General features: G+C 40.4%; 1 protein-coding gene across 2 annotated transcripts in view; it reads left to right on the top strand.

Annotated features, from left to right (window-relative positions):
• The window catches only part of BEND2 (BEN domain containing 2), a 58,219-nt gene extending 32,810 nt beyond the window's left edge, over positions 1 to 25,409 (top strand). The window contains exons 9-14 of one of the 2 annotated variants that reach the window (XM_026449795.1): positions 9,424 to 9,564; positions 12,644 to 12,844; positions 14,317 to 14,438; positions 16,155 to 16,383; positions 19,238 to 19,441; positions 25,210 to 25,409. In XM_026449795.1, coding sequence (XP_026305580.1) covers positions 9,424 to 9,564; positions 12,644 to 12,844; positions 14,317 to 14,438; positions 16,155 to 16,383; positions 19,238 to 19,441; positions 25,210 to 25,409 — 1,097 coding nt within the window. Of the gene's footprint in view, positions 1 to 9,423; positions 9,565 to 12,643; positions 12,845 to 14,316; positions 14,439 to 16,154; positions 16,384 to 19,237; positions 19,468 to 25,209 lie in introns of those variants that run through there. The other variant, XM_023198930.1, reaches the window with a different exon arrangement.
• Positions 25,410 to 25,836: the final 427 nt, after the last annotated feature.

The following is a 25,836-nucleotide window of genomic DNA, read 5'->3' as shown; positions in this document are numbered from 1 at the left end:
GCATTTGCCACCATGCCCGGCTAATTTTTTGTATTTTTTAAGTAGAGACGGGATTTCACTAGCGAGGATGGTCTCAATCTCCTGACCTCATGATCTGCCTACCGCTTAGCCATTCTGATAGGTATATGGTAATATTTCATTGAGGGTTTAATATGCATTGGCCTTTCGAAATGATGTACAGCTCTTCATGTGCTAATTTTCTATCTGCATATCCTCTTCTTTGAAATATCTATTCTTGTCTTACAGTAATGTTTGCTTTTATATGCTTACATTTTGAGAGTTACTTAATTGAAATGATCATACAATTTTTGTTCTTCATTCTGTTCACATTGATTGATTTGTGTATGTTGAACCGTCCTTGAATCCCTGGGATCAATCCCATTTGGTCATGATGAATGATCTTTTTGAGACAGTCTCTGTTACCCAGACTGGAGTGCAGTGACATGATCATGGCTCACTGCCACCTTGACACCCCCAGGCTCAAATGATCCTCCCAACTCAGCCTCCCAAGTAGCTGGGACTACGGGGATGAACAACCATGCCTGGCTAATTTTTAAATTTTTTTTGTAGAGACAAAGTCTTGCTCTATTGCCTAGGCTGGTCTCAATCTCCTGGGCTCAAGCAGTCTTCCCGCCTCGGCCTCCCAAAGTACTAGGATTGTAGGCATGAGACCCCATGGCCATCCATGAATGATTTTTTATTTTTATTTTTGAGACGGAGTCTCTTTCTGTCACCCAGGCTGGAGTGCGGTGGCACAATCTTGGCCCACTGCAACCTCTGCCTGCCGGGTTCAGGTAATTCTTCTGCCTCAGCCTCTTGAGTAACTGCGACTACAGGCGTGTGCCACCATGCCTGGCCATTTTTTTGTATTTTTAGTAGAGACAGGGTTTCACCATGCTGGCCAGGCTGGCCTCGAATCCTGACCTCGTGATCCCCTGCCTCGGTCTCCCAAAGTGCTAGGATTACAGGCATGAGCCACTGCACCCGGCTGATCTTTTTAATGTATTGTTGAATTCTGTTTCCTAGTATTTTGTTGAGGGTTTTTGCATCGGTATTTATCAGAGATACTGGCCTGTGGTTTTCTTTTTTTGATGTGTCTTTATCTAGCTTTGGTATCAGGGTAATACTGACCTTGTACAATGAGTTTTGAAGTATTCCTTCCTCCTCTATTTTTGGGAATAGTTTGAGTAGGATTGGTATTAATTCTCTAAATATTTGGTAGAATTCAGCAGTGAAGCCATTGGGTCTTGAGCTTTTCTTTACTGGGAGAATTCTATTATGGCTTCAGTCTCATTACTTGTTATTTATCTGTTCAGGTTTTGAATTCCTTCATGGTTCAAACTTGATAGGTGTATGTGTCTAAGAATTTATACATTTCCTCTAGATTTTCCAGTTTGTTGGCATGCAGTTGCTCATGGTAGCCGCTAATGATCCCTTTGAATTTCTGCGGTATCAGTTGTAATGTCTCTTTTTAAATCTCTGGCTTTATTTATTTGGATCTTGTCTCTTTCTTAGTTAGTCTGGCTTAAAGGTTTGCCAATTTTATATGTCTTTTCAGAAAAGCAACTTTTTCTTTCATTTAATCTTTTGTATTGTTTTCTTCATTTTAAATTATTTTGCTTCTGCTCTGATCTTTATTATTATTTTCTTCTACTAATTCTGGGCATGGTTTGCTCTTCCTTCCCTCGTTCTTTAAGATACATCATTATGTTATTTATTTGAAGTTTTTCTTCTTTTTTGATGTAGGCACTTTTAGCTATAAATTTCTCTCTTAGTACTGCTTTTGCTCTGTCCCATAGGTTTTGGTATGCTGTGTTTCCATTACCATTTGTTTCAAGATATTTTTTCAATTTCCTTCTTAATTTCTTCATTGACCATTCATTTACCATTGGCCACTGATCATTTAAGAACATATTATTTAATTTTCATGTATAGTTTCCCAAATTCCCCATTACTGATTTCTGACTTTATTCCATTGTAGTCAGAGAAGATGCTTGAAATTGAATAATTTTTCAATTCTTTTGAATATTTTCAGACTTATTTTGTGACAACATATGGTCAATCCTTGAGAGTGATTCATGTGCTGAGGAGAAATATTAATAGGTATTTACAGAACACCTGCAGAATATACATTTAATATATCTGTGAAATGTTCATATCTATTAGATCCATTTGGTCTATAGTACAGATTAAATCTGATATTTCTTTGTTGATATTCTGGCTGAATGATCTGTCCAGTGCTGAAAGTGAGGTGTTTTTTTTTTTTTTGAGTCGGAGTCTAGCTCTGTCTCCCAGGCTGGACTGCAGTGGCCGGATCTCAGCTCACTGCAAGCTCCGCCTCCTGGGTTTCCGCCATTCTCCTGGCTCAGCCTCCTGAGTAGCTGGGACTACAGGTGCCCACCACCTCACCCGGCTAGTTTTTTTGTATTTTTTAGTAGAGACGGGGTTTCACCATGTTAGCCAGGATGGTCTCGATCTCCTGACCTCGTGATCTGCCCGTCTCGGCCTCCCAAAGTGCTGGGATTACAGGCTTGAGCCACCGCACCCGGCCTGAAAGTGAGGTGTTGAAGTCTCCAGCTATTACTGTATTGTGGCCTATCTCTCTCTTTAGCTCTAATAATATTTGCTTTATATATGTGGGTGCACCAGTGTTGGGTGCATGGAGATTTACAAATGTTGTATCCTTTTGCTGAATTGACCACTTAATCATTATGTAATGGTCTCCTTTGTCTCTTCTTACAGCTTTTTGTCTTGAAATCTATTTTGTTTGATATAAGTACAGCTACTCCTACTCTTTTTTGGTTTCCATTGGCATGGAATATCTTTTTCCATCCCTTTATTTTCAGCATATCTTTACAGGTGAAGTGTGCTTCTTGTACACAACAGATCATTGTTTCTTGATTTTCTTATCCATTCGGCCACTCTATCTTTTGATTGGAGAGTTTAGTCCATTTACATTTAATTTTTTTTATTGGTAAGTTGAGACTTTTTCCTGCCATTTTGTTATTTGTTCTCTGGTTGTTTTTTGGTCTTCTCTTCCTTCCTTCTTTCCTTCCTTCCTGTCTTCCTTTTAGTGAAGGTAATTTTTTTCTAGTGGCATGATTTAATTTCTTGTTTTATTTTTTTGTGTCTCCATTGTATCTTTTTTTTTTCCAGACAGGGTCTTGCTCTGTTGCCCAGGCTGGAGTGCAGTGGCACGATCTTGACTCACTGTACCCTTGACTTCCCAGGCTCAAGAGATCTCCCCACCTCAGCCTCCAAAGTAGCTTGGACTACAGGCATGTGCCACCACACCCAGAAAACTTTTTGTATTTCTTGTAGTGATGGGGTTTTGTCATGTTTCCCAGGCTGAACTTTTCTTGAACTCCTAGGCTCAAGTGATCCTCCCACCTCGGCCTCCCAAAGTGCTGGAATTATGGGCATGAACCACCATGCCCAGCCTCATCGTATGTTTTTTGCTTTGAGGTTACCATGAGGTTTGCAAATACTCTTATAACCCATTATTTTAAACTAATGACAACTTAACACTGATTGCATAAACCAGCCAACAAGCAAAAAGAAAACTAATGAAAACTACACTTTAACTTAATTTCCCTTCTTAACTTTTTGTTTTCTCTGTATGTCTTATTGTACTGTCTATGTCTTTTTTTTTTTTTTTTCCGATGGAGTTTCCCTCTTTTCACCCAGGCTGGAGTGCAATGGGGTGATCTTGGCTCACTGCAGCCTCTGCCTCCTGGGTTCAAGCAATTCTCCTGCCCCAGCCTCCTGAGTAGCAGGGATTACTGGCATCCGCCACCATGCCCGGCTACTTGTTGTATTTTTAGTAGAGTCGGGGTTTCACCATGTTGGCCAGGCTGATCTCAATCTCCTGACTTCAGGTGATCTGCCCGTCTCGGCCTCCCAAAGTGCTGGGATTACAGGTGTCAACCACTGCACCCGGCCTGTACTGTCTATGTCTTGAAAAGTTGTTGTAATTATTATTTTTGATTGGGTCATCATTTAGTCTTTCTACTTAAGAATATTTTACACAGCACAATTGCAGTGTTATAATACTCTGTGTGTTGTTATTACTAGTAAGTTTTATACCTTCAGATAATTTATTATTGGTAATTAATGTCTTTTTCTTTCAGATTGAAGAACTCTCTTTAGCATTTCTTATAATATAGATCTGCTGTTGATGAAATCTGTCAGCTTTTGTTTGCCTGGGAAAGTCTTTATTTCTCTGTCATGCTTGAAGGATGTTTTCACCGGATATATACTATTCTAGGATAAATTTTTTTTCCTTCAGCACTTTAAATATGTCATGAAACTCTCTCCTGGCCTGTAAGATTTCCACTGAAAAGTCTGCTGCCCGTCATATTAGAGGTCTTTGTATGTTGTTTGTTTCTTTTCTCTTACTGCTTTTAGGATCTTTTTGTAATCCTTGACCTTTGAGAGTTTGATTGTTAAATATCTTGAGGTAGTCTTCTTCAGGTGAAATCTGCTTGGTATTCTATAAACTTGTACTTGGATATTCTTTCTCTAAATCTGGAAAGTTGTCTGTTACTATTATTATTTTTGAGACAGAGTCTTGCTCTGTCACCTAGACTGGAGTGCAGTGGTGTGATCTCAGCTCACTGCAACCTCCACTTCCCAGGTTCAAGTGATTCTCGTGCCTCAACCTCTTAAAGTAGCTGGGATTACAGGCATATGCCACCATGTCTGGCTAATTTTTTGTATTTTTAGTAGAAATGGGGTTTCATCATGTTGCCCAGGCTGATTTTGAACTCCTGAGCTCAGGCAGTCTGCCTGCTTTGGCCTCCCAAAGTGCTAGGATTGCAGGCATGAGCCACTGTGCTTAGCAGATTTTTTTGAATAAACTTTCTACCCCATCTTTCTCTTGATGTCCTCTTTAAGGCCAATAACTCTTAGATTTGCCCTTTTGAGGCTGTTTTCTAGATCTTGTGGACATGCTTCATTCTTTTTTCTTTTGTCTTTTTTGTATTTTCAAATAGCCTGTCTTCAAGCTCACTAATTCTTTCTTCTGCTTGATCAGTTCTTCTATTAAGAGACCCTGATGCATTCTTCAGTATGTCGACCGCATTTTTCAAGTCCAGAATTTCTGCTTGATACTTTTTATTTCAATCTCTTTGTTAAATTTATCTGATAGAATTATGAATTCCTTCTTCGTGTTATCTTAAATTTCTTTGAGTTTCCTTAAAACAGCTATTTTGAATTCTGTGTTGGAAAGGTCGGATATCTCTGTTTCTCTGGGATTGGTCCCTGGTGCCTTATTTCATTCGTTTGGTGAGGTCATGTCTTCCTGGATGGAGTTGATGCTTGTGGATGTTCATCTGTCTGGGCATTGAAGAGTTAGATATTTATTGTTGTCTTTGCAGTCTGGGCTTACTTGTGCCATCCTTCTTGGAAAGGCTTTCCAGATATTCGAAGGGACTTGGGTGTTGTGATCTAAGTTTTTGGTCACTGAAGCCATATCTGTATCAGGGGGCACCCCAAGCCCAGTAATGCAGTGGCTCTTGAAGACTTGTAGAGGTGCCGTCTTGGTGATCTTGGTTAAGATCCAGAAGAATTCTCTGGATTACCAGGCAGAGACTCTTGTTCTTTTTTTGAGATGGAGTCTCACTCTGTTGCCCAGGCTGGAGTGTAATCTCAGCTCACTGCAGTCTCTACCTCCCGGGTTCAAGCGATTCTCTTGCCTCAGCCTCCTGAGTAGCTGGGATTACAGGTGTGCATCACCATGCCCAGCTAATTTTTGTATTTTTACTAGAGGCAGGGTTTCACCATGTTGGCCAGGCTGGTCTTGAACTCCTGACCTCAGGTGATCTGCCCGCCTCAGCCTCCCAAAGTGCTGGGATTACAGGAATGAGCCACTGCGCCTGGCCTCTTCCCTTACATTCTCCCAAACAAAGGAGTCTGCCTCTGTGGTGAGCTGCCTGGAGCTGGGGGAGGGGTGACACAAACACCCCTGTGGCCAACACCACTGGGACTGTGCTGGGTCAGACCTGAAGCCAGCAGAACCCTGAGTCTTGCCCAAGGCTCGCTGTAACCACTACCTGGCTACAGCGTGTGTTTGCTCAAGACCCTCGGCCTCTACAATCAGTAGGTGATGAAGCCAGCCAGGCTTGTGTCCTTCCCTTCAGGGTAGTGAGTTCCCTTCAGCCCTGGGCAGGTCCAGAGATGCCAATCAGAAACTGGGGCCTGGAGCTGGAGACCTCAGGAATCTACCTGGTGCTCTATTCTACTGTGGCTGAGCTGGCACCCAAGCCACAAGACAAAGTCCTTCCCGCTCTTCCCTCCTATTTCTACAAGCAGAGAAGTCTCTCCTTGTGGCCACCACTGCCACAGGCCCACAGAGGGTACCTCCAGGCCACCGCTGCTGTCCACTCAGCTTATGGTGAATGCTGCCAGGCCTGGGACTCACTCTTCAGGGCAGTGGGCTCCCCTCTGGCCCAGGATAGGCCCAGAAATGCCATCTAAGAGCCAAGGCCTGGTATCAGGGACCCCAAGAGCCCACTTGGTATCCTACCCCACTGTGGCTGAGCTGGGACCTAAGCTGATTTTGGATTTCTTATTAAGGTGCCTTTTTTTGTGTAGATAGTTGTTAAATTTGGTGTTCTTGTGGGGAGAACAATCGGTGGAGACTTCTATTTAGCTATCTTGCTCCCGAGCTGTGTCCTGTGTATTTTTAAATTTCCTTGGAGAATTCTCTTTGACATGTGGATTATTTAGGAGTTTGCTGTTTAATTTCCAAGTGTTTATAGATTTTTCTCTTGTCTGTTATTGATTTCTAGTTTGGTTCCACTGTGGTCAGAAAATATACTCTATATGATTTCAATTCTTTTAGATTTATTGAGGTTTCTTCCTCTGGCTCAGGATATGGTCTGTCTTGGTGAATGTTCCATAGGCATTTGAAAAAAAATGTGTATTCTGCTTTTATTAGATGGAATGTTCTATAAAGAAAATCCTGTTGATTGGTTGTGTGTTACTCAGGTCTTCTCTGTCCTTGCTGATGTTCTGTCTGGTTGTTCTTCTTTTTTTTTTTTTTTTTTTTTGAGACAGAGTCTCGCTCTGTCACAGGCTGGAGTGCAGTGGCGTGATCTTGGCTCACTGCAACCCCTGCCTCCTGGGTTCAAGCGATTCTTGGGCCTCAGCCTCCTGAGTAACTGGAACTATAGGCATGTGCCACCATGCCTGGCTAATTTTTGTATTTTTAGTAGAGACAGGGTTTCACCATGTTGGCCAGGCTGGTCTTGAACCCCTGACCTCAGGTGATCTGCCTGCCTCAGCTTCCCAAAGTGCTGGGATTACAGGCATGAGCCCCCCGTGGCTGGCCTCTGTCTGGTTGTTCTGTCAGTTGCTGAGAGGTGGGTGTTGAGGTCCTCAATATAACTGTGGGTTTGTCTATTTTGCCTTTCTACTCTTTCAGTTTTTACTTTATATATTTTGAGACCCTTTTGATTGGTGTGAACATATTGAAGATCATTATATTTTCCTGGGGGTTAACCCTTTTATTATTATGTAGTGTTCTTATTTGTCTCTGGTAACTTTCTTTGCTCTGAAGTGTGTTTATTTCATCTGATATCAATATAGCCACTCTGCTTTCTTTTTTTTTGGATTAATATTTGCGTGGTGCATTAGTCCATTTTCGTACTGCTATAAAGAAGTACCTGAGACTGGGTAATTTACGAAGAAAAGATGTTTAATTGACTCACAGTTCCATAGCCTTAACAGGAAGCATGACTGGGAGATCTCAGGAAACTTAAAGTTATGGCAGAAGGTGAAGGGGAAGCAAGCACCTTCTTCACATGGTGGCAGGAGAGAGCAGAGGGGGAAGTGCCACACACTTTTAAACCATCAGATCTTGTGAGAACTCACTCACTCTCATGAGAACAGCAAGGGGGAAATCCGCCCACATTATCCAGTCACTTCCCAGCAGGCCCCTCCTCCAATTTGACATGAAGTTTAGGCAGGGATACAAATCCAAACCATATCACATGGTAATTTTTCATTCTTTAACTTTTAACCTACTTATGTTGTTGAATTTTAGAGTTTCTAACAAAGAGCGTACAGGTGGGTCTTGTTTTTCTTTTTTGTTTTCATTTACACTATCTGGCAATTGAGGGTCTTGTTTTTTATCTACTTTGTCAATTGCCGCCACTTAATTGGTATGTTTAGATCATTGGCATTTAACGTAATTATTGATACAGGGTTTAAGCCTTCCATTTTATTATTTTTCTGTTTATTTTCTGTTTCTCATTCTCCTTTTCTTTTTCTTGCCTTCCTGTGAGTTACTTGAACATTTTAAGCATTCCATCTTGATTTGTTTGTTTTTGAGTATATTGCTTTGTGCAGTTTTCCTAGTGGTTGCTCTGAGTGTTACTGTATACATATGTGACTTATCACTGCCTGTTGGAATCAGCATTTTACCACTTAGAATGAAGTGTTGAAACTTTAATTCCACTTAGGTTTCTTTTTCTCCCCACCTTTAAATATCATTGTCATAGGTATCAGATGGTGTTTTCACTTTTGTTTCAGTCATTCCATATGATTTAGAGAACTCATGATGGTTTTGTATCGCCCGTTTTTCTGCTCTTTCTCTTTTTCATTTTTATTGCTGAATAGTATTCTGTGGTATGGATTTACCACAGTTTCTTTAACCATTCACCTATTGAAGGACACTTGGATTGTTTTCAGGTTTTGGCTATCACAAAGCTGCTGGGGATACTCATATGAAGGTTTTTGTGTCAACATGAGCTCTTATTTCTCTGTGATAAATACCTAACAGTGAAATTTCCAGCAATTTCACTCTTAGGTGCTTAACCCTAAGAAAACCCTGCAATTAATTACTACATTTTAAATTATAATAATAATTACAATAATAGTAATTATAATTACAAATGTAGTAATTGTTTTCCAGTGTGGCTGTTCCATTTCTCCACATGCATCTTTCTATTCTTTCTTCCTTTCTGATGTGCCACTGTTCCTTCTATCATCATAACCTTTATGTTTAAAGATCTTCTTTTAGCCATTCTTTAAGAGTAGGTCTCCAGCACTTTGGGAGGCTGAGGCAGGCAGATCACTTGAGGTCAGGAGTTCAAGACCAGCCTGGCCAACATGGCAAAACCCCGTGTCTATTAAAAATACAAAAATTAGCCAGGTGTGGTGGTGGGTGCCTGTAATTCCAGCTACTCGGAAGGCCGAGGCATGAGAATTGCTTGAACCCAGTGGGCGGAAGTTGTAGTAAGCCAAGATCACGCCATTGCACTGCAGCCTGGGCAACAGAGTCTAAAAAAAAAAAAAGAGTAGGTCTGCTGGCAACAAATATTTTTAGTTTTCTTTTGTCTGAGAGTGTATTTCCCCTCTGTACCTGAAAAACAGTTTTGCTGGATATAGAATTGTCAGTTGAGAGTTCTTTTCTTTCAGCACTGTTACCTCTGGACATTTTAGTAAAAGTAGACACCAACACGGAAAACAGCCTCAACACAATGAATCGCTCAACTTTATTGAAGAGTGACAGTGGCCAGGATTCTTCCTCATCATCTGTCTGTTTCCCTCCGAAGTATGGTGAGTTTGAAATGACACACATTATAAGTGGCACTATTTGAGCTACATTCTTTCACTTACTTGATGCAAGACAGTGAAAGCTGTGTGTTTCCTGTTTTGAGGACAGGTTTTAGGTGATATTCAGAACCATGACTAACATTTATTGAGTGCATATTACGTGCAAGGCACTGTGCTAAACAATTGACATGCCTCTTCTCCACTTATACCCATAATGACCCTATGTGGTTGGCACTTTTATTATCCCCATCCCCAAGGTCACAGAGCTGGTGAGTAGGACTTGAGCTCTGCCCCAGCTTTCTCTGACTTTAAAATTCATGTGTCTTTTTTCTTTTTGAGCTGGAGTCTTGCTCTATTGCCCAGGCTGGAGTGCAGGGGCCTGATCTTGACTCACTGCAACCTCCGCCTCCCAGGTTCAAGCGATTCTTCTGCCTTAGCCTCCCAAGTAGCTGGAATTACAAGCATACACCACTACACCCAGCTAGTTTGTGTATTTTTAGTAGAGATGGGTTTTTGCCATTTTGGCCAGGCTGTTCTCAAACTACTAGCCTCAAGTGATCCATCTGTCTTGGCCTCCCAAAGTGCTAGGATTACAGGCATGAGCCACCGTAACTGGCTTAAAGCTCACGTATCTTACCAGTTCATGTACTGCCTGCTAAGCCACAGTGGCAGAGATGAGGGGACCCCAAACTCTGTGGCTTCTAAGGGTAAGCCTTCCAAATATTTTGTAGTCAGTTCATTTTTATCTCAAATTCTAAGCAGCTTATCTCTTATTAATATCCTAGAACAGGGGTCAGGAAACTTTTTCTGTGAAGGGCTAGATAGTATTGTCTGTCATAAATACCCACATTTGCTGTTGTAACATAAGAGCAGCCTCAGCCCATAGACGAATGAATAGGCATGGCCATGGCCAGCATACCTTTCACACACATCGGTGAGGGGATGAGCCAGTGGACTGTAGTTTGTTGACTCCCTTCCTAGAGGAGAGCTTATTCCTTTAAATTATTTTATTACTCAAACTAGAAGAAATTTCAAAAATTGTGGTCTCGGCTGGGCACAGTGGCTCAGACTTGTTAATCCCAGCAATCTGGGAGGCTGAAGTGGGAAAATCGCTTGAGCCCAGGAGTTTGAGACCAGCATGGGCAACATAGCAAAACCCCATCTCTACAAAGATACAAAAAATTAGCCAGGTGTGGTGGCATGTGTCTGTAATCCCAGCTACTTGGGAGGCTGAGGTGGGAGGATCACTTGAGCAGCCCGGAAGGTTGAGGCTATAGCGAGCCATGATCATGCCACTGTACTGTACTCCAGCCAAAAAAACAAAAAAAAACAAACAAAAAACCCAGAAACAAAAGTTGATTCTCTGTACTAAAATGGGCACTCTGATACATTGTTAGAAGTATACATTGGTACAAACTTTCTGAAAAATAGTTTGTAGAAAAATCCATAAAAACATTTATGCCAGTTGACTGTAATCTCACTTCTATCTGAAAGTGTAATAAAAAAATTACATAAAAATTTTGGTACAAGAATGTCCTTTACAGAATCATTGGGAAAATTTGGAAACAAACAAACAAAAATAAATGATGATAGAGAATTAATCACTTGACTTCTGGTATATCCACAGCATGTGAGGCAGTAAAGCCTAATGGTTGAGGGCATGAGCTCTCATGTCTGTCTGCTTGATTTCAAATCCCCGCTCTATGTCTTACTAACCTTATGACCTTCAGCCACTTTCCTAACCTAAATATTAGTTTCTTCAGCTGTGAAGTGACAAAAATAACAGTGCCTACTTCACAGAATTGTGAGGATCAAATGGGACAGTGCATTTAAGGCTCTCTCTCTTTTTTTTTTTCTTGAGACGGAGTCTCGCTCTGTTGCTCAGGCTGGAGTGCAGTGGCGCAATCTCAGCTCATTGCAAGCTCCGCCTCCCAGGTTCACGCCAGTCTCCTGCCTCAGCCTCCCGAGTAGCTGGGACTACAGGCACCCGCCACCATGCCCTGCTAATTTTTTGTATTTTTAGTAGAGATGGGGCTTCACCGTGTTAGCCAGGATGGTCTCGATCTCCTGACCTCATGATCCGCCCGCCTCGGCCTCCCAGAGTGCTGGGATTACTGGCGTGAGCCACGATACCTGGCTGGGACAATGCATTTAAAGCTCTTAACACAATGCCTGGGATGTAAGTACTACATAAATGTCACTTGTCAGGAAAATCATGGTGACAGGAATGCAGATTTTTTTTAAAGAGATGAAAACAGAGAAATGCTCAAAATATAATGTTAACTGAAAAAGCAGGATTTAAACTATATTTAAAGCATGATTTCAATTTTTTCTTTTAAAAAAATAGGAAAAAGAATGGAAGATATTAGTAGAAGATTCATGGTTTAGAGCAGTTGACTCATAAACAGATTTTAAAACTGGCTCTGTAACTAGCAGTGTGACCTTTTCAAATAACTTATCTTATTTGGGCCTCGGTCTCCTCATTTGGAAATAGTGGGGTGGGAATAATGGGGTGGGAGTAATGATAGAGGTGTTAGAATGATGAAACTGAGCTGGTGCATAGATGTAAAATATTTAGCACATGCCTGATATACAGGAACTACTGATAAATGCTAGCTATTTGAAAATTTTCTTAATGATCCCCACCCATGCTTTCAACATTGTCTTCAGGGAACATCCACTTACCCAGTAGAATGGCTCTGAGTGTACTTTTAGAGTGTGAAATGGAGCAGTGGGAACTCAGGGTAACATGTTTACATATGCACCTGCAGCCTAACAATGACGTGTGTTCAAGCTAATGAACAGAGTAGTTCAATACAGTAAGCTCAAGACCAGCAGAAGTGAAGAATGTTGACAGTTTGGCAGATGGTGTCAAAGAGACCCATTTAAGGGAAAGGAAGAGATAAGCATCAAAAAAAAAAAAAAATTCACCCAACTAGAAATTCATGAATTAGAAATCAGTTTATCAGCATTTGCCTTATTTGAAGAAGAAGAAAGAAATCAGTGTAATTCTCTTGTGTACTTTCAGGGTACCCTTGCATGACAAAACCAAGGATGTTCCTTTTTTTCTTTATTTTTAAAGGCTATCTTGGTGATCCAAAAAGAAATGTCAAAGTATTTAAAACTCATTTGCTGGCCGTACGAAATATTGCCAAACCTAAGCAAGCAGCCTGCTATTTGGTTCGTGTTTTGTTCTCCAAGGAAATCCTGATTAGCAACTCAGTGGGTATCCATTTGAAAGACAGCCAATCCCTTGACCCAAACAAAATGGCTGCATTGAGAGGTATGTGTACATTAAGTGATAATGGAATCTTATTTTTAATAATCATTTGGTCATATAATGAATGTTATTGGCAGTTGAAGGAATAACAATGAAGTCTGTGTGAATCTTAAAACTCTTCATTTTTTTTCACCTGTCTGACCCTGATTTTACAACTTAATAATATATAGTTGGTAACAACTTCCAAAGAATAAAACTTATCCATTGACTTGAATGGTTGAATAAGACAAGCCTCATCTATTATAGTTGTTTATGGTTAGTACTAAGTCAATTCTTTAGCCCTGAAGCTTGCTACTTAAAAAAAAAAAAAAAAAAAAAAAAATAAGGAAAAAGCTCCCTCTGCCAAAAGTGGGGGAATAAAAGACTTGTCAGTGCTGGAGACTAGCAACACAGAAACAGAATTTTATGATTAGTCCTTTTTAGCCTCCTGCCTTCCTGCCTTCCAGACATGTCTATTGAGATCCTAGAACTCATGGGTACTAAGGATACTACAATGAATAAGTGTTTCTGCCTATGAGGAGCTCATAGTGTAGAAAGGGACATGTTGATGGAAACAGATACATCCCAGTCCAGTGTGGTAGTGTTGGGGAAGCTCAGAGCAGCTGCTTTGAGGGAGTTGGGGAAGGCTTAACTAAGGACAAGATGTTTGAGCTGGATTCTGAAGGACTCCTTCACTAGGTAGAGGGAACAGGAGGATGTTCTAGGCAGAGGCAAGAGCTGGGGAAGATAGACACAATGAGTAAGCCCCTGGTGTAATCATGTTTGCAGTAACACTATTTTCTCTTGATATGTTTCCTTTTAGCTCTGATTTATCCATTGGGTTATTAAATGGTCTGAACACCCTGAAAGAGTCAACATTTGGTTACACACTTAAAATTTTTTTTCAGACACATAGTCTTGCTCTGTCGCCCAGGCTGGAGTACAGTGGTGTGATCATTGCTCTGGTGCAGCCTCGAACTCTTGGGCTCAAGCAACCCTTCCTCCCCAGCCTCCTGAGTAGCTAGGCCCACAGGTGCATGCCACCATACCCAGCTAAGTTTCGTATTTTTTATAGAGATGATGAGGTCTCACTTTGCTGCCCAAGCTGTTCTCAAACTCCTGGTCCTCCTGCCTTGACCTCCCAAAACACTGGGGTTACAGACATGAGCCACTTGTGCTCGGCCTACACCTTTTTTTGTTTGTTTGTTTTTGAGCAACAAGAGCTCAATATTAGCTTCCTACGTCAGTGTTTTAGGGGGTCTCATGGTAGGGGAAATAATTCAGCAAAGCATCCTCATTGGGTGGAATTTCTAAATTCTCAGAAAGAATAAGAGAAAAGGATGAGAAGTAGAAAGAGACAAAGTCAGTATTTAAGAGTCCAGAGTGCTCACCATTACACAATGGAACCATCTAAAAGTCAGTATTTAAAGAAAAAATATTTTCGTTAGTTTGTTAATTTTTTTCTAATTTTCATGAATACTTTCTGCTGTTTGCAGAATATCTGGCAACAACTTTTCCCACCTGTGATTTGCGTGAACATGGAAAAGACTGGCAGGACTGTATTTCTGGTATCAATTCTATGATCTACTGTTTATGTTCTGAAGGCAAGAGTACTCCAGTAAGTTATTTTTCATCTAAATATGGTTACTGTTACCTGACTTTGTACTGTGTACAGCTTCAGAACTGATAGCCTGAGGCACAGGCTCTTTAGGCCGTGTGCTAAAATTTTCATTAACTTAACTTAGGGGGCATGGGATGTTCTTTCAAAAGCATACTGCATGTTTATTTTACTTTTTTGAGATTTATGCTCTATAAAAATATCCTAAAGATAAATAAAGTGCTATAATTAGTATATTTGAAGCCAAGGATAATACTAGGAAAATAGTTTCAGCTACAAAGATATTTGGCAAATCTTTTTCAGTATCTCACCTAGCAACACAAAAAGGAGCTAGCTGTGTGCTCTTTGGCTGTTTCAGTGGTAGCTGAGGAGGTGCAGGGAAAAATGCAGGCACTTCATTACTTGTTCACTTTTAGTGATGATGGAACTTGGTGAAATAAACACATGTCATGACGTTAAACGGTTACAGATATTTTACACTCCGTATAGTTATGTGATAACAGAAATCTAGTTTCTCCCTCCTCCAGTCTATCTTCAAAGTACATTAGAGATTTTTGTTTGTTTTACCACAACCGGGCCATTAGGGAAGAGTGTCATATCTGTTGTCTTTTGATGAAACATGTATCTTAATGACAATTCCTAATTTCCACCAACCCCCTTTTCTTCTGGCCATGTCTAGTTGCTCCTGTGTCTCTAGAGTAAGTTTATGGAAACAATTTGCCAAGAATATTTGTAGCTGAGCGTATGTTTTCCTGGTGAACGGGTTGATTTCAGTGATAGCTCAAGCACCATCTGCCTGAAACCAAATCTGCTTATTTTTGACATTCCATTTTATAGCCTTCAAAAATTGCACCCTAAACAATTTGAATGTAAAATTAAGACACTGCCTGGAAAATGGTAATTTGCATATTTGCTTAGGTGTCAAAAGAGAAGAGAAGCAGTGTCTGCCAAGTGCCTGCTGTGTGCTTGACTAGGAATGGGACAGGTCCTTGTCACTCAGAGTAGGTCCATAGCCCAGCAGCAGTGGACCACTGGCAAGCTTGTGAAAAATGCAGGGTCTTGATTCAGGGGCAAAATTTGCATTTTAGCAAGACCCTCTCCAACCTCCATCCCCCGTGTGATTTGTGTGCACACTAAAGTTCAAGAAGTGCTAACCCAGAGCAGTGGTTGTCAACCCTGGGTGCATATTAGAATCACATGAGACACTTAAAAATACTTACTAACGCCTGAGCTCCCCACTCCCACCGCCAGAGATTCTGGCTGAATTTGCCTAGGGTGGGGCGCAGCACAACCATTTGTTTTTACAGATCCCGAAGGTCATTCAAACGGGCAGCCAGACTTGAGCGCCACTAGGGAAAAAGAATACAAACAAAACATGAGAAACAAAAAGTGGTCATCTCCAAGAAACTCACTGCTTTGTTTATTTGTGAAATGTTTATTATGCACTTAATTTGTACCAGCAGTTCTCATTCAGTTCCTTAGACAAAGCTACAAAATCCTCCAAGGAGCAGCGGGTCATGACAGCTTGCGGAAGAAGCCACCCCTTTCCTTCTTTCCAGGTGGTATTGCGACAAACAGTATTCCTATGGCTTCAGCCCACCTTTTAAAGAGTTAGTTGCTTCCCTAGCAACCTGGGGGCCCTGGTAGGTGGTAGGGCACAGACATATTTTCTTGCTGTGGGACTTTGTTTACGGATATGGTTTTGTATTTCAACAGAAAACTGTTCGCAAAAATAAAAAGCTTACCAACCCTGTTGCACCAGCATCTGCAAATAGAAATAACCGTAGGGACAGAGATGGTGGTGAAGGCAATTCTTGGATGTTTCAGCCAATGAATTATTCTGAAATGAGAGAAAAGGGGAACTTGCAGCCAAACAGTAATGCTATCCCTGAAGAAATGCAAGAACCTTCCACTGATAATCCAGAGGAACCTGGTGAAGCATGGGGTGAGTTTTTAAAAAACTTATTTTTAAATACATTATCTTGCTGATAAATGTTGAATCTGAGTGATGCATTTTTGGGGCTCATTGTACTATTCTCTCTACTTTTATGTGTGTTTGAGAAATTTCATCAGAAAGTGAAACAATTTAATGTCTTTTATTAATGAGTTAATGAAATATATAGACACATGGTTCTGGGACTGTTATTTTTCCTACGGAAAGTGGCTCTTTGCCGACTCACTGGACCGTGTGAGCTCTGATAAGGCACTGTCCTCCGTGGTGAAGGGGAGGGGCTGCAGCTGAGATACACTTCTTGTTCTCTGTGTGCCTGGCACATTGCAGGTGTGCAATAGGATTTTTGGCACAAATTCGTGAATCTCATCTCTCAGAACATTGTGCTCCCACTGCTAAACTGTCTGCTAAAGGCACCTCCTGCTTTGATGGGTGTCAAGTGGCAGTGGTTCAGTAGTGACTGTGCCACCTGCCACTTGTGCTTCCCAATGCATCTTCCCAGGGTGCTGGGCTTTAGCATCACTCATACCGATGAGTGACATTTGAGGTAGCAAAACTTCATTCTCTCTGTACCCTGCCCCCATGTTAACCCTAAGTAGAATACTACCTGGGATCCTTTTCAAACGAAATCATTGACAAGATATAGCTTTATTTCTTCCATTATAAAAGTAATCTAACTACTGTATTTGTTAAGATTGTACACTACAGACACAGACTGTATAAATTAAGCAACAACACAAGTCACCAGTTGAATAGCTCCTGTAGTCAAAGAAGCAAAGAACCAAGCGAGTCTCAGGCAGGCAGGAGCTAGAGCAGCCCCAAGACTGTGAGAACTTGGGCTACATGTCTCTAACTCTGACTCAGCTATAATGAGGGGATAGGGCAACTAAGCCCACTGTGAGCCAAGCAGTCACTGTAGTGTGTGTGGAGTCTGTTATGCCATTTTATTTTAAAAATTGGAAAATATTTTTAAGAGGGGGAAGAAAGCGCCCATGATCAAAATACTTTAAAAAACTGTTGTGGGCATTTTCATTTTCCTCCAGTTTTTTTTTTCCTGTAAACATTTGGAAACATTATGATTCCCATATAATTACTCCCCTTCTCTAACATTATAATATGTATCTGTTTTTCCTCAAGAATCTACAGTCTTCGTAATCATTGCTCTAAGTAGGATTATAACATTCCATTAATTAAGTGCACCCCAATTTATTGTCTCCTAATTTGTTTCTTTTTGTTGTTGTTGTCATTTTGGTTTGAGGGTTTTTGGAAGGGGATTATAAATCAGTCTGCAAAAAACAGTCTTCATTCAGATAGATTTTTTTTTTTTTTTTGAGATAGAGTCTTGCTCTGTCACCCAGGTTGGAGTGCAGTGGCACAATCTCGGCTCACTGCAATCTCTGCCTCCCGGGTCCAAGCGATTCTTCTGCTTCAACCTCCTGAGTAGCTGGGACTACAGATGTATGCCATCATGCCCGGCTAGTTTTTTTTTTGTTTTTTGTTTTTTGTATTTTTAGTAGAGACAGGGTTTCACCATGTTGGCCAGGCTGATCTTGAACTCCTGACCTCAGGATCCACCTGCCTCAGCCTCCCAAAGTGCTGGATTGCAGGTGTGAGCCACTGCACCGGCCCATTCAGATAGATTTTTTCATACTTTGGATTATTATCTTAGGTTAGGTTCTTAGAAATTGAATTACCAGGTTAAAGAGTATTAACCTTTTTTCCTGACCCTTGATAAATATTACTAGGTAAATCTCCCAGAATTAAGTCTTTGGACCCATTAAACGTGTTTCTAAACAATCTCTCCTGCTAAATGTTGAATCTGGATGATTCAATAGTTTTTATTGCCACCCATTAAATGATGGATGTTCTAAGATGAAGAATATATTTACTGACTTATAATAATTATATTATATTTTTAAATATATTTTCTTTAAGAAATAATTATTATATGTAAAATATAATATTTTTCAAATAGAGTTAATTTGAATCACTATGGACTGAAGAGAGATGATGATGATTAAGCTGTAGAGTTGAGAAATGAAAAGTCTTAAAACTTATTTTTCATTTCAAATAATATCTCTAAGATACAATATGTAAAGTGAACCAGCAGTGTGTTGATTTAAAATGAATTTAATACTAAATAGAAAACCTACATTTTAAAAATTATAACTATTTCAGGAAGAATCATGGAGCTTATTTTTGAAAAAATCTTTCTTGTAAGTAGGGAAACAGTGCATTAAATTACTTAGAATTTGTTACTAAATGTAATTTTAAAACTTATTATATCCTAAAAGGTAACAGCATATTAAATCTTCCTGTTGAACCGTGGTAGCATGTGTAATCACAGTGATTTCTACCTCTTTTCTCATGCTGTCTCATAATCCACTAAAAACGCAAGGCTTTAGGCTGGGCACGACAGCTTATACCTGTAATCCCAGCACTTTGGGAGGCCGAGGCAGGAGGATCATTTGAGTCTGGAAGTTTGAGACCAGCCTGAGGAACAAAGTGAGACCCTGCCTCTATAAAAGATAAAAAAAATTAGCTGGGGGTGGTGGGGTGGACCTGTAGTCCCGGCTACTTGAGTGGCGAGTGGCTAAGCTAAGAGGATTACTCAAGCCCTGGGAGGCTGGGGCTGCAGTGAGCCATGATTGTGCTACTGCATTCCAGCCTAGCAACAGAGCAAGACTCTGTCTTTAAAATAAATAAAAATGTAAGGCCTTAGATTTTTAACCTCTCAAATTCTTGAATCTAACAATTTAGAAAAATCAGTGTTTCTGTTTCAGCCTTTAAAAAATAATGCAACCTAACATCTGCTGTGAAAATTGACATCTTTCTCTTTTGCTTCTAGGCTATTTTGGAAGACCTTGGAGAAATATACGGATGCCATATTCAGTACTGACTTTGGCAAAAGCTAAGTCTTGCGCAAGCCTGTCAGCTAGATACCTTATTCACAAACTCTTCACAAAAGATGTCCTGATCCAAAGTAACGTCTATGGAAGTCTAATGCATGGGCTGTATGCCCTTGACCCTAATAAGATTAGTGCTCTCCAAGGTTTGTTACATGTAGAGTATGTCTGAATAAATAAAAGCCAATTGTGTTTAAGAGAAGGGCAGAAAGAAGAATCCATTCAGGTTGTGTTTGTTCTGGGGAGAATGGAACTTTTACTGAGTCCCTCATTAGAGTACAGCAAGGAGCAAGATCATGAATTGTAATTCTCTCTGCATTTGGGTTCTTAAGGCTAATTGCTCTGTCTTAAATGGCTTTGCTAGAGCAGGAAACTATAGCTCCCTGCTATGGACTGCCAGGGGTATGGAAACTCAAAACACCTTCATTGACTGAGGAGCAAGGTCAAAGCTAAAGGGCTTCATCCATTTGCAGAAGTGTCAACAAAAGCACAGAAGGTTAATTTGCTAAGTTTTTCTTGTGCACATTAGCCTAATATAGTCTCTGTGACATATGCTAAGTGAAGTAATAAAGCTTCTAAAAACTTCTTGTGAAATCTTAAATTTGGACAAAGTGGAAGCAAAATATTTCTTACTTGTATCACTGGCACCCAGCAAAGATGTAGCTCTGATCTCAGGTGGTTCCTACCTTCATATCATACATTTTCATAGCCAACAAATTTGAACAACACTGGTGTTTCAGAATAAAGAAACCTGGTTTTCAGCTAGCAGCTTTTATAAGCATTTGTTATCATCTAACCCAATTGTTTTCAAACTTTTTTTTTGCTGCAACCCATAATAAGAACTACATTTTACATTGTGACACAGTACATGCCTCTGTGTGAGTGTGACTTTTAAAAACCAAAGCAAAAGTTTCACAAACAGTACTTACTCTATGAGTGTTACATTCCAGTATTTTCTCTTCCATTACATTTCTTTCAAGTACTGCTATCACTGATTTCACAACCTAGTAATTGGTCACAACTTGCAACTTGAACATCACTGAGCTAACCTACTAGGCAAAAAAGCTAAACTCAATTTCCCTTACTTTATGGTTAAAAAAAAAGTTTGTAGGCAATTCTGAAATGAAGGTGTTTATGGAAGAAATAGTGTCTTTCTAATTACTTTTTTTTTCAATTCAGGGAAAAAATTTTTTTTAATAAAGAACTTTTATAGTTCTTTAACATCTGGAAAAGATTACTTCTTTAAAAGTTGATGAAAAATATTTTCTAAGCCTTTTATCATTTTATCTCTCACTGAATTATATTAAAATCTGAAAGATATCTTTTTCAGTAAACAAATATTCAGCACAAGTTTGATGTATTATCCACATAGGGCAGATTTTAACAAATTTCTCCTAAGACTCAAAGTTCTATTGCTTTGTAGAAGGACAATCATTTGAGTTATTTCAGCAAAGAGAAGACAGTAGAGTCATTGTTGTCCCAAGGGGCAGAGCCAGCCCCAAGGAGTAGAAGCTGACAAGAAAGTCTGTTTCACTTTAATATAAAGATAAAATGAACTTGGAGAAGGAAGAGTCAGAGCAAAGGCTGGGTGATCAGATATGAGAGGAGAGACCTGCACTCATGGGAGAACTGGGATTATGACCCCTAATATGATTTCTGTAAAAGTACTGCTTCATTCGAAATGAGTTCAAACATACAGAAATGTATGGAAAATAATATAATAAATACCTGTCTACCCCCGTCACTGATAATAGACATTTCGTGTTTTGTGCTCCACGTTTTTGTTTTTAAGAAAATAATAAAGCTTTACTGATATAATTAACACTCCAACTCATCATCCCTTTCCCCTCTCCTGCTCCCCAGAAGTAATCACAGTCCTGGAGTTGGATATATCATTCCCATGCATGTTTTATACTTTTGCTACCTATGTTAATAGATCCATAAATAACATGTAATATTGTTCTGTAGTTATTTTATTTTACTTTCTTTTTTCTTTACTTTTTTTTTGAAATGGAGTCTTGCTCTGTTGCCCGGGCTGGAGTGCAGTAGTGTGATCGTGGCTCACTGCAATGCTGCACTCCAGCCTCAAACTGGTGGGCTCAAGCAATCCTCCCACCTTGGCCTCCCAAAGTGCTGGGATTATAGGTGTGAGCCACTGCACTCGGCATGTGGTGGTTTTAATGTACATAAATGGGGATGTACAGTAATCTTTTTGCACATCTTAAAATCACTCAACATTATGTTTTTGAGATCTGTTCATACATTTGAACTGCTGATTCATATCCCATTGAATGAATAAACCAATTTATTCTTCTATTCTAATATAGTTTCTTACCCTAATATTTTGTTATTTGGGGGAAAAGTTTCTGAAAATTAGTAGTCAAAGGTAACTCTGTCCATGAGCCAAAGGTGTAGATTTCATATAAATAACTATTATCTGATGCTCTCTGATGAGAGTTCAGTATCACTTAAGGGCTCTTAATTGATAGGGAGGAAGTTAGTAGGCAGATTTGCAATTAGCGAACAACCCTCACTCCTTAAACCCCCATCCATGTCTTTATATTGCAGAACTGTCGAATCTTAGCAATAGGAAATACTTTACAGGCTCTGTAATACAACATCCCACCCACAGCAGGAACTCCTATCTCAACTTTGACAGAGTCACCTCCCCTGGGCCTCGAACACTTCCATTGATGAGGCACCTGCTGTCTCAGCTACAATTCATGGGAAAGTTCTTCCTTCTAGTGACTCAAAATGTACCTTCCTTTGTAAATCATACACATTTGTCTTGGTTATCCCTTCTCTACCTAAACCGGGTCAATCCAATCACTTTTCACAGGTTGGGCCTTCAAGCAGTTAATGACAGCTATCACTTCCTGCTGGAGCATTAGGAGATCATAAAGACACTCCCTTTTAAGTTCAGAACCCAGTGCGAGAGGGCTGCTCCATTCAGGCAGATGAAGATAAAAATAGCAGCTTTATTCTTCAATCGTACATGTCCCATTCATCCCAACTTTCCAATGTAGAGGTCTCTCCACATGGTAGCATGAGGGTTGGAGAGGAAATGTTCTACCCAAACTTTTCCCTCTTAAGCCTTATGCTTTTTCAGTTAAATATTAACATTTCCCTTCATAATTCCTCACATACGTGTTGCCCTGATCCTTCATGATTTGATTCAATGACTACTTTCAGATGTACTTAAATCCACCCAGGATACAATAGTACAACGTATTAGGCTGTTAATGCAGCCTAAAATGTCACATGCCATTTAAAAATTTACGGTCAGGTCAGGCACAGTGGCTCATGCCTGTAATCCCAGACCTTTTGGGAGCCAGAGGCAGGAGGATGCCTTGAGCTCAGGAGTTTGAGACCAGCCTGGGCAACCTGGTGAAACCCTGTCTCTACAAAAAATACAAAAATTAACTGGGCATATACTGGCTACTAGCTACTCCCTAGCTACTTGGGAGGCTGAGGCAGGAGGATCACTTGAGCCTGGAAGGTTGAGGCTGCAGTGAGCCGTGATTGTGCCACTGCACTCAAGCTTGGGTGACAGAGTGAGACCCTGTCTCAATGAAATAAAATAGAATAAAATAAAATATATGGTCAACTAAGACCTCTAGATCTTTCTTGCTATAACTGATATTTATATTGTTAGTATTCAGGCTGTTACCATTTATGCTGCTAGTACCTTTTAATGTTAATGTAAGAAAAATATAAATATATTTTTTGCTGCATCATATCTTGTCAGTGTAGGTCAGCATTCCCTGAACTGTGTTTCTCAAATTCAGCTAGATGTTAATAGGTGTTTTAGGTGTTTCATGAAATACCTTTTCTTTTCTTTTCTTTTTTTTTTTTTTTTTTTGATACAGGGTCTCACTCTGTTGCCCAGGCTGGAATGCAGTGGCGTGATCACAGCTCAGTGCAGCCTCGACCTCCCAAGCTCAAATGATCCTCCCACCTCACCCTCTCGAGTAGCTGGGACTACAGGCATGCACCATCACACCTGGCTAATTTTTGTATTTTTTTCTGTAGAGATGGATTTCACTATGCTGGCCAGGCTGGTCTCAAACTCTTGGGCTCAAGCGATCCACCTGCCTCAGCCTCCCAAAGTGCTGGAATTACAAGCGTGAGCCACTGTGCCCAGCCTCGTGAAATACTTTTAAAGTCAAACGGCTAGGAAAGACCTTAAGCAAGCACCCCAAGGACTGCAGTCAATAGATGGGTTTCACTTGACTGTCAGTTTCTTTTATTTTGGAGACAGGGTCTCATTCCTGTTGCCCAGACTGGAGTACAGTGGCTAGATCATGGCTCACTGCAGACTCGACTTCCTGGGCTCAGGTGATTCTCCCACCTCAGCCTCCTGAGTAGCTAGGACTACAGGCGTGTGCCACCATGCCTGGCTAATTTTTTTGTATTTTTAGTAGAGACGGGGTTTCACCATTGTTGCCCAGGCTGGTCTCGAACTCCTGAGCTCAAGCAATCCGTTCGTCTTGGCCACCGTGCCTGGCCGACTGTCAGTTTGAAAACTGAATGCCTTTAGCCATCAAGCCTGCCTAAATCTCCCAGTCTTGACCCCTGACCTTCCGTTGTCCTGTGCGTTGCCACCTCCCTCATTTATGCGTCCCACCAACGCAGCTGCATCGCTAACATTTCAATCAGCAAAAGGAGGCTCCACTTGTCTTTTCTGTGGGATTGTTCAGAACCCTGAATATGCTTGTGTGCAATCTTAAATCCCCAAGTGGTGACTAGCTGCAGAGGGTAGCATTTCCCATTTGTGCAACTAGAACCTTTTCCCCCAAGAAACTTCTTTTATGACTAGTGTTCCAGAGAACACATTTTGGGAAACACCAGTCAATTTAGGCTCCTTGTTGCCACCTGTTGAAAGCTTTGCACGCACTGTATTTGTCTTCCAGTGTGGTAATTATCCCTTCCAGCTTTGCTGTTGTGGGCAAATGGGACAAACATTTTTTCCAGAACTTATTTTTGGTTAATAAAATGTTAGCAGGACAGAGTGGGATACTGAATCCAGTGACATACCACAAAAACCTTTTTCCAGGCTACCACTGATCCATTAATTAATTAGTCCTTTGGGTACAAAAGCCTTTCAACCTTGACACATGCTTTGCTAAAAAATTTGGATATATGTGATGTTTATGGCATGTTTATTAGCCTATTAACCCTATTGAAAAACAAATGAGATTAATGTAACTAACTAATGCTAACCTGTAGGGATCACCAGATCCTTTTCCAAGGGCTGAAAGGCACTTAGGCCTTTGATTACCTAATGATGTGTCCAAGGGCAGCCCTGCTCTTCTAATAAACACCTCTCTTCCATACCTTTCTCCTTGTCTGTCTTCTCACTTTCTCTAAGAGTGCTCCTTGAATTACGTTACTCTGTCACCTTCCCTTTTAGAAGTCTTCCTCTAACTGCAAGATCTAAATACCCTTATTCCTTTTATCAGAGATAAATCCAGCAGTACCAGGAAAGTTAGCAGTTACAGCTTCTTCCCTCTTAAAGTAGGATGACACTGCAGCCTCTTGTTCATTGCAGAGGCTTAGCATGTCTCTATTTGAGCTGATAAGTGATATGCTAGATGCTTGTTTGATACTTTTGAGAGTAACAAAAGTTGACCTTGGATACTCAAGGCAGCAGAGGATTTCTATTCTGGTATGTGGCAAGGTCATGGGAGGTTGTTGCTTTATTGTGATTTAAGCATGGTGCTGTTTCATATAGTTCTCTTTTTAGATTAAAGAATTTGTTCAACTAATTTAATAATGATTATAGCCTATGTGTTTTAATTGAAGTGTTAATAATCCTTTCACAGACACCATAGTAGAATGAAAGTTGAATGAATTGGTTTCTCTGAGAAGTGATTTGCAAGTAAACTGTTATGTCTTGGGTCTTTACCACCAGAGTTCCTCCAAGAAAACTACCCAATTTGTGATCTCTCAGAAAATGGAAGGGACTGGAAGTTGTGTGTGACCTCCATGAACAGCAGTATCCGTAGCCTTAGACATAATGTCAGAAGTGCTGAAGCCAGATCTCAGTCGTTTCCAGCAGTGACCCCTCCAGAGTCGGAGCAGGAGTCAGTCAAGAGATCCCAACGCCACTGACAGAAGCACCTGAACGGCAGCTGCCAAACTTTTTTTTTTTAAACTGTTAAGACTGTTTTGTAAGTTTCTCAAGTTCTAATTCCAAAATCATCCTGCTGTACTGGCAGAGTAGTTTGCATTTACACCTGTAGAAATTGCCAAACTTCTTTTTCTGCTCATGAAGGAGGTAGAATCACATTAGGAAGATAGGTAATGTTTCATCTGTGGATTTGGTGACAACCTTTCATTGAGGGAATGGTAGTAAACTCATGGGCTTGTGACCCATGGCTTTGTCTTAGATAATTGACATTAATATACTTTTTTTTTTGATAAGGCAGAGAAAGAAATTCAATAGAAAGTAAGGAGTCGATCAGTCAAATATTATAAAATGGTAGTTTTCATTGCCTTTGAATGTGGGGTGAGAAGAGCAGTACACTTAACACGTAAT

Source organism: Piliocolobus tephrosceles, chromosome Y, assembly GCF_002776525.5.
Source record: "Piliocolobus tephrosceles isolate RC106 chromosome Y, ASM277652v3, whole genome shotgun sequence".
Lineage (NCBI taxonomy): Eukaryota > Metazoa > Chordata > Mammalia > Primates > Cercopithecidae > Piliocolobus > Piliocolobus tephrosceles.
This window is presented reverse-complemented; position numbering and strand designations above follow the sequence as displayed.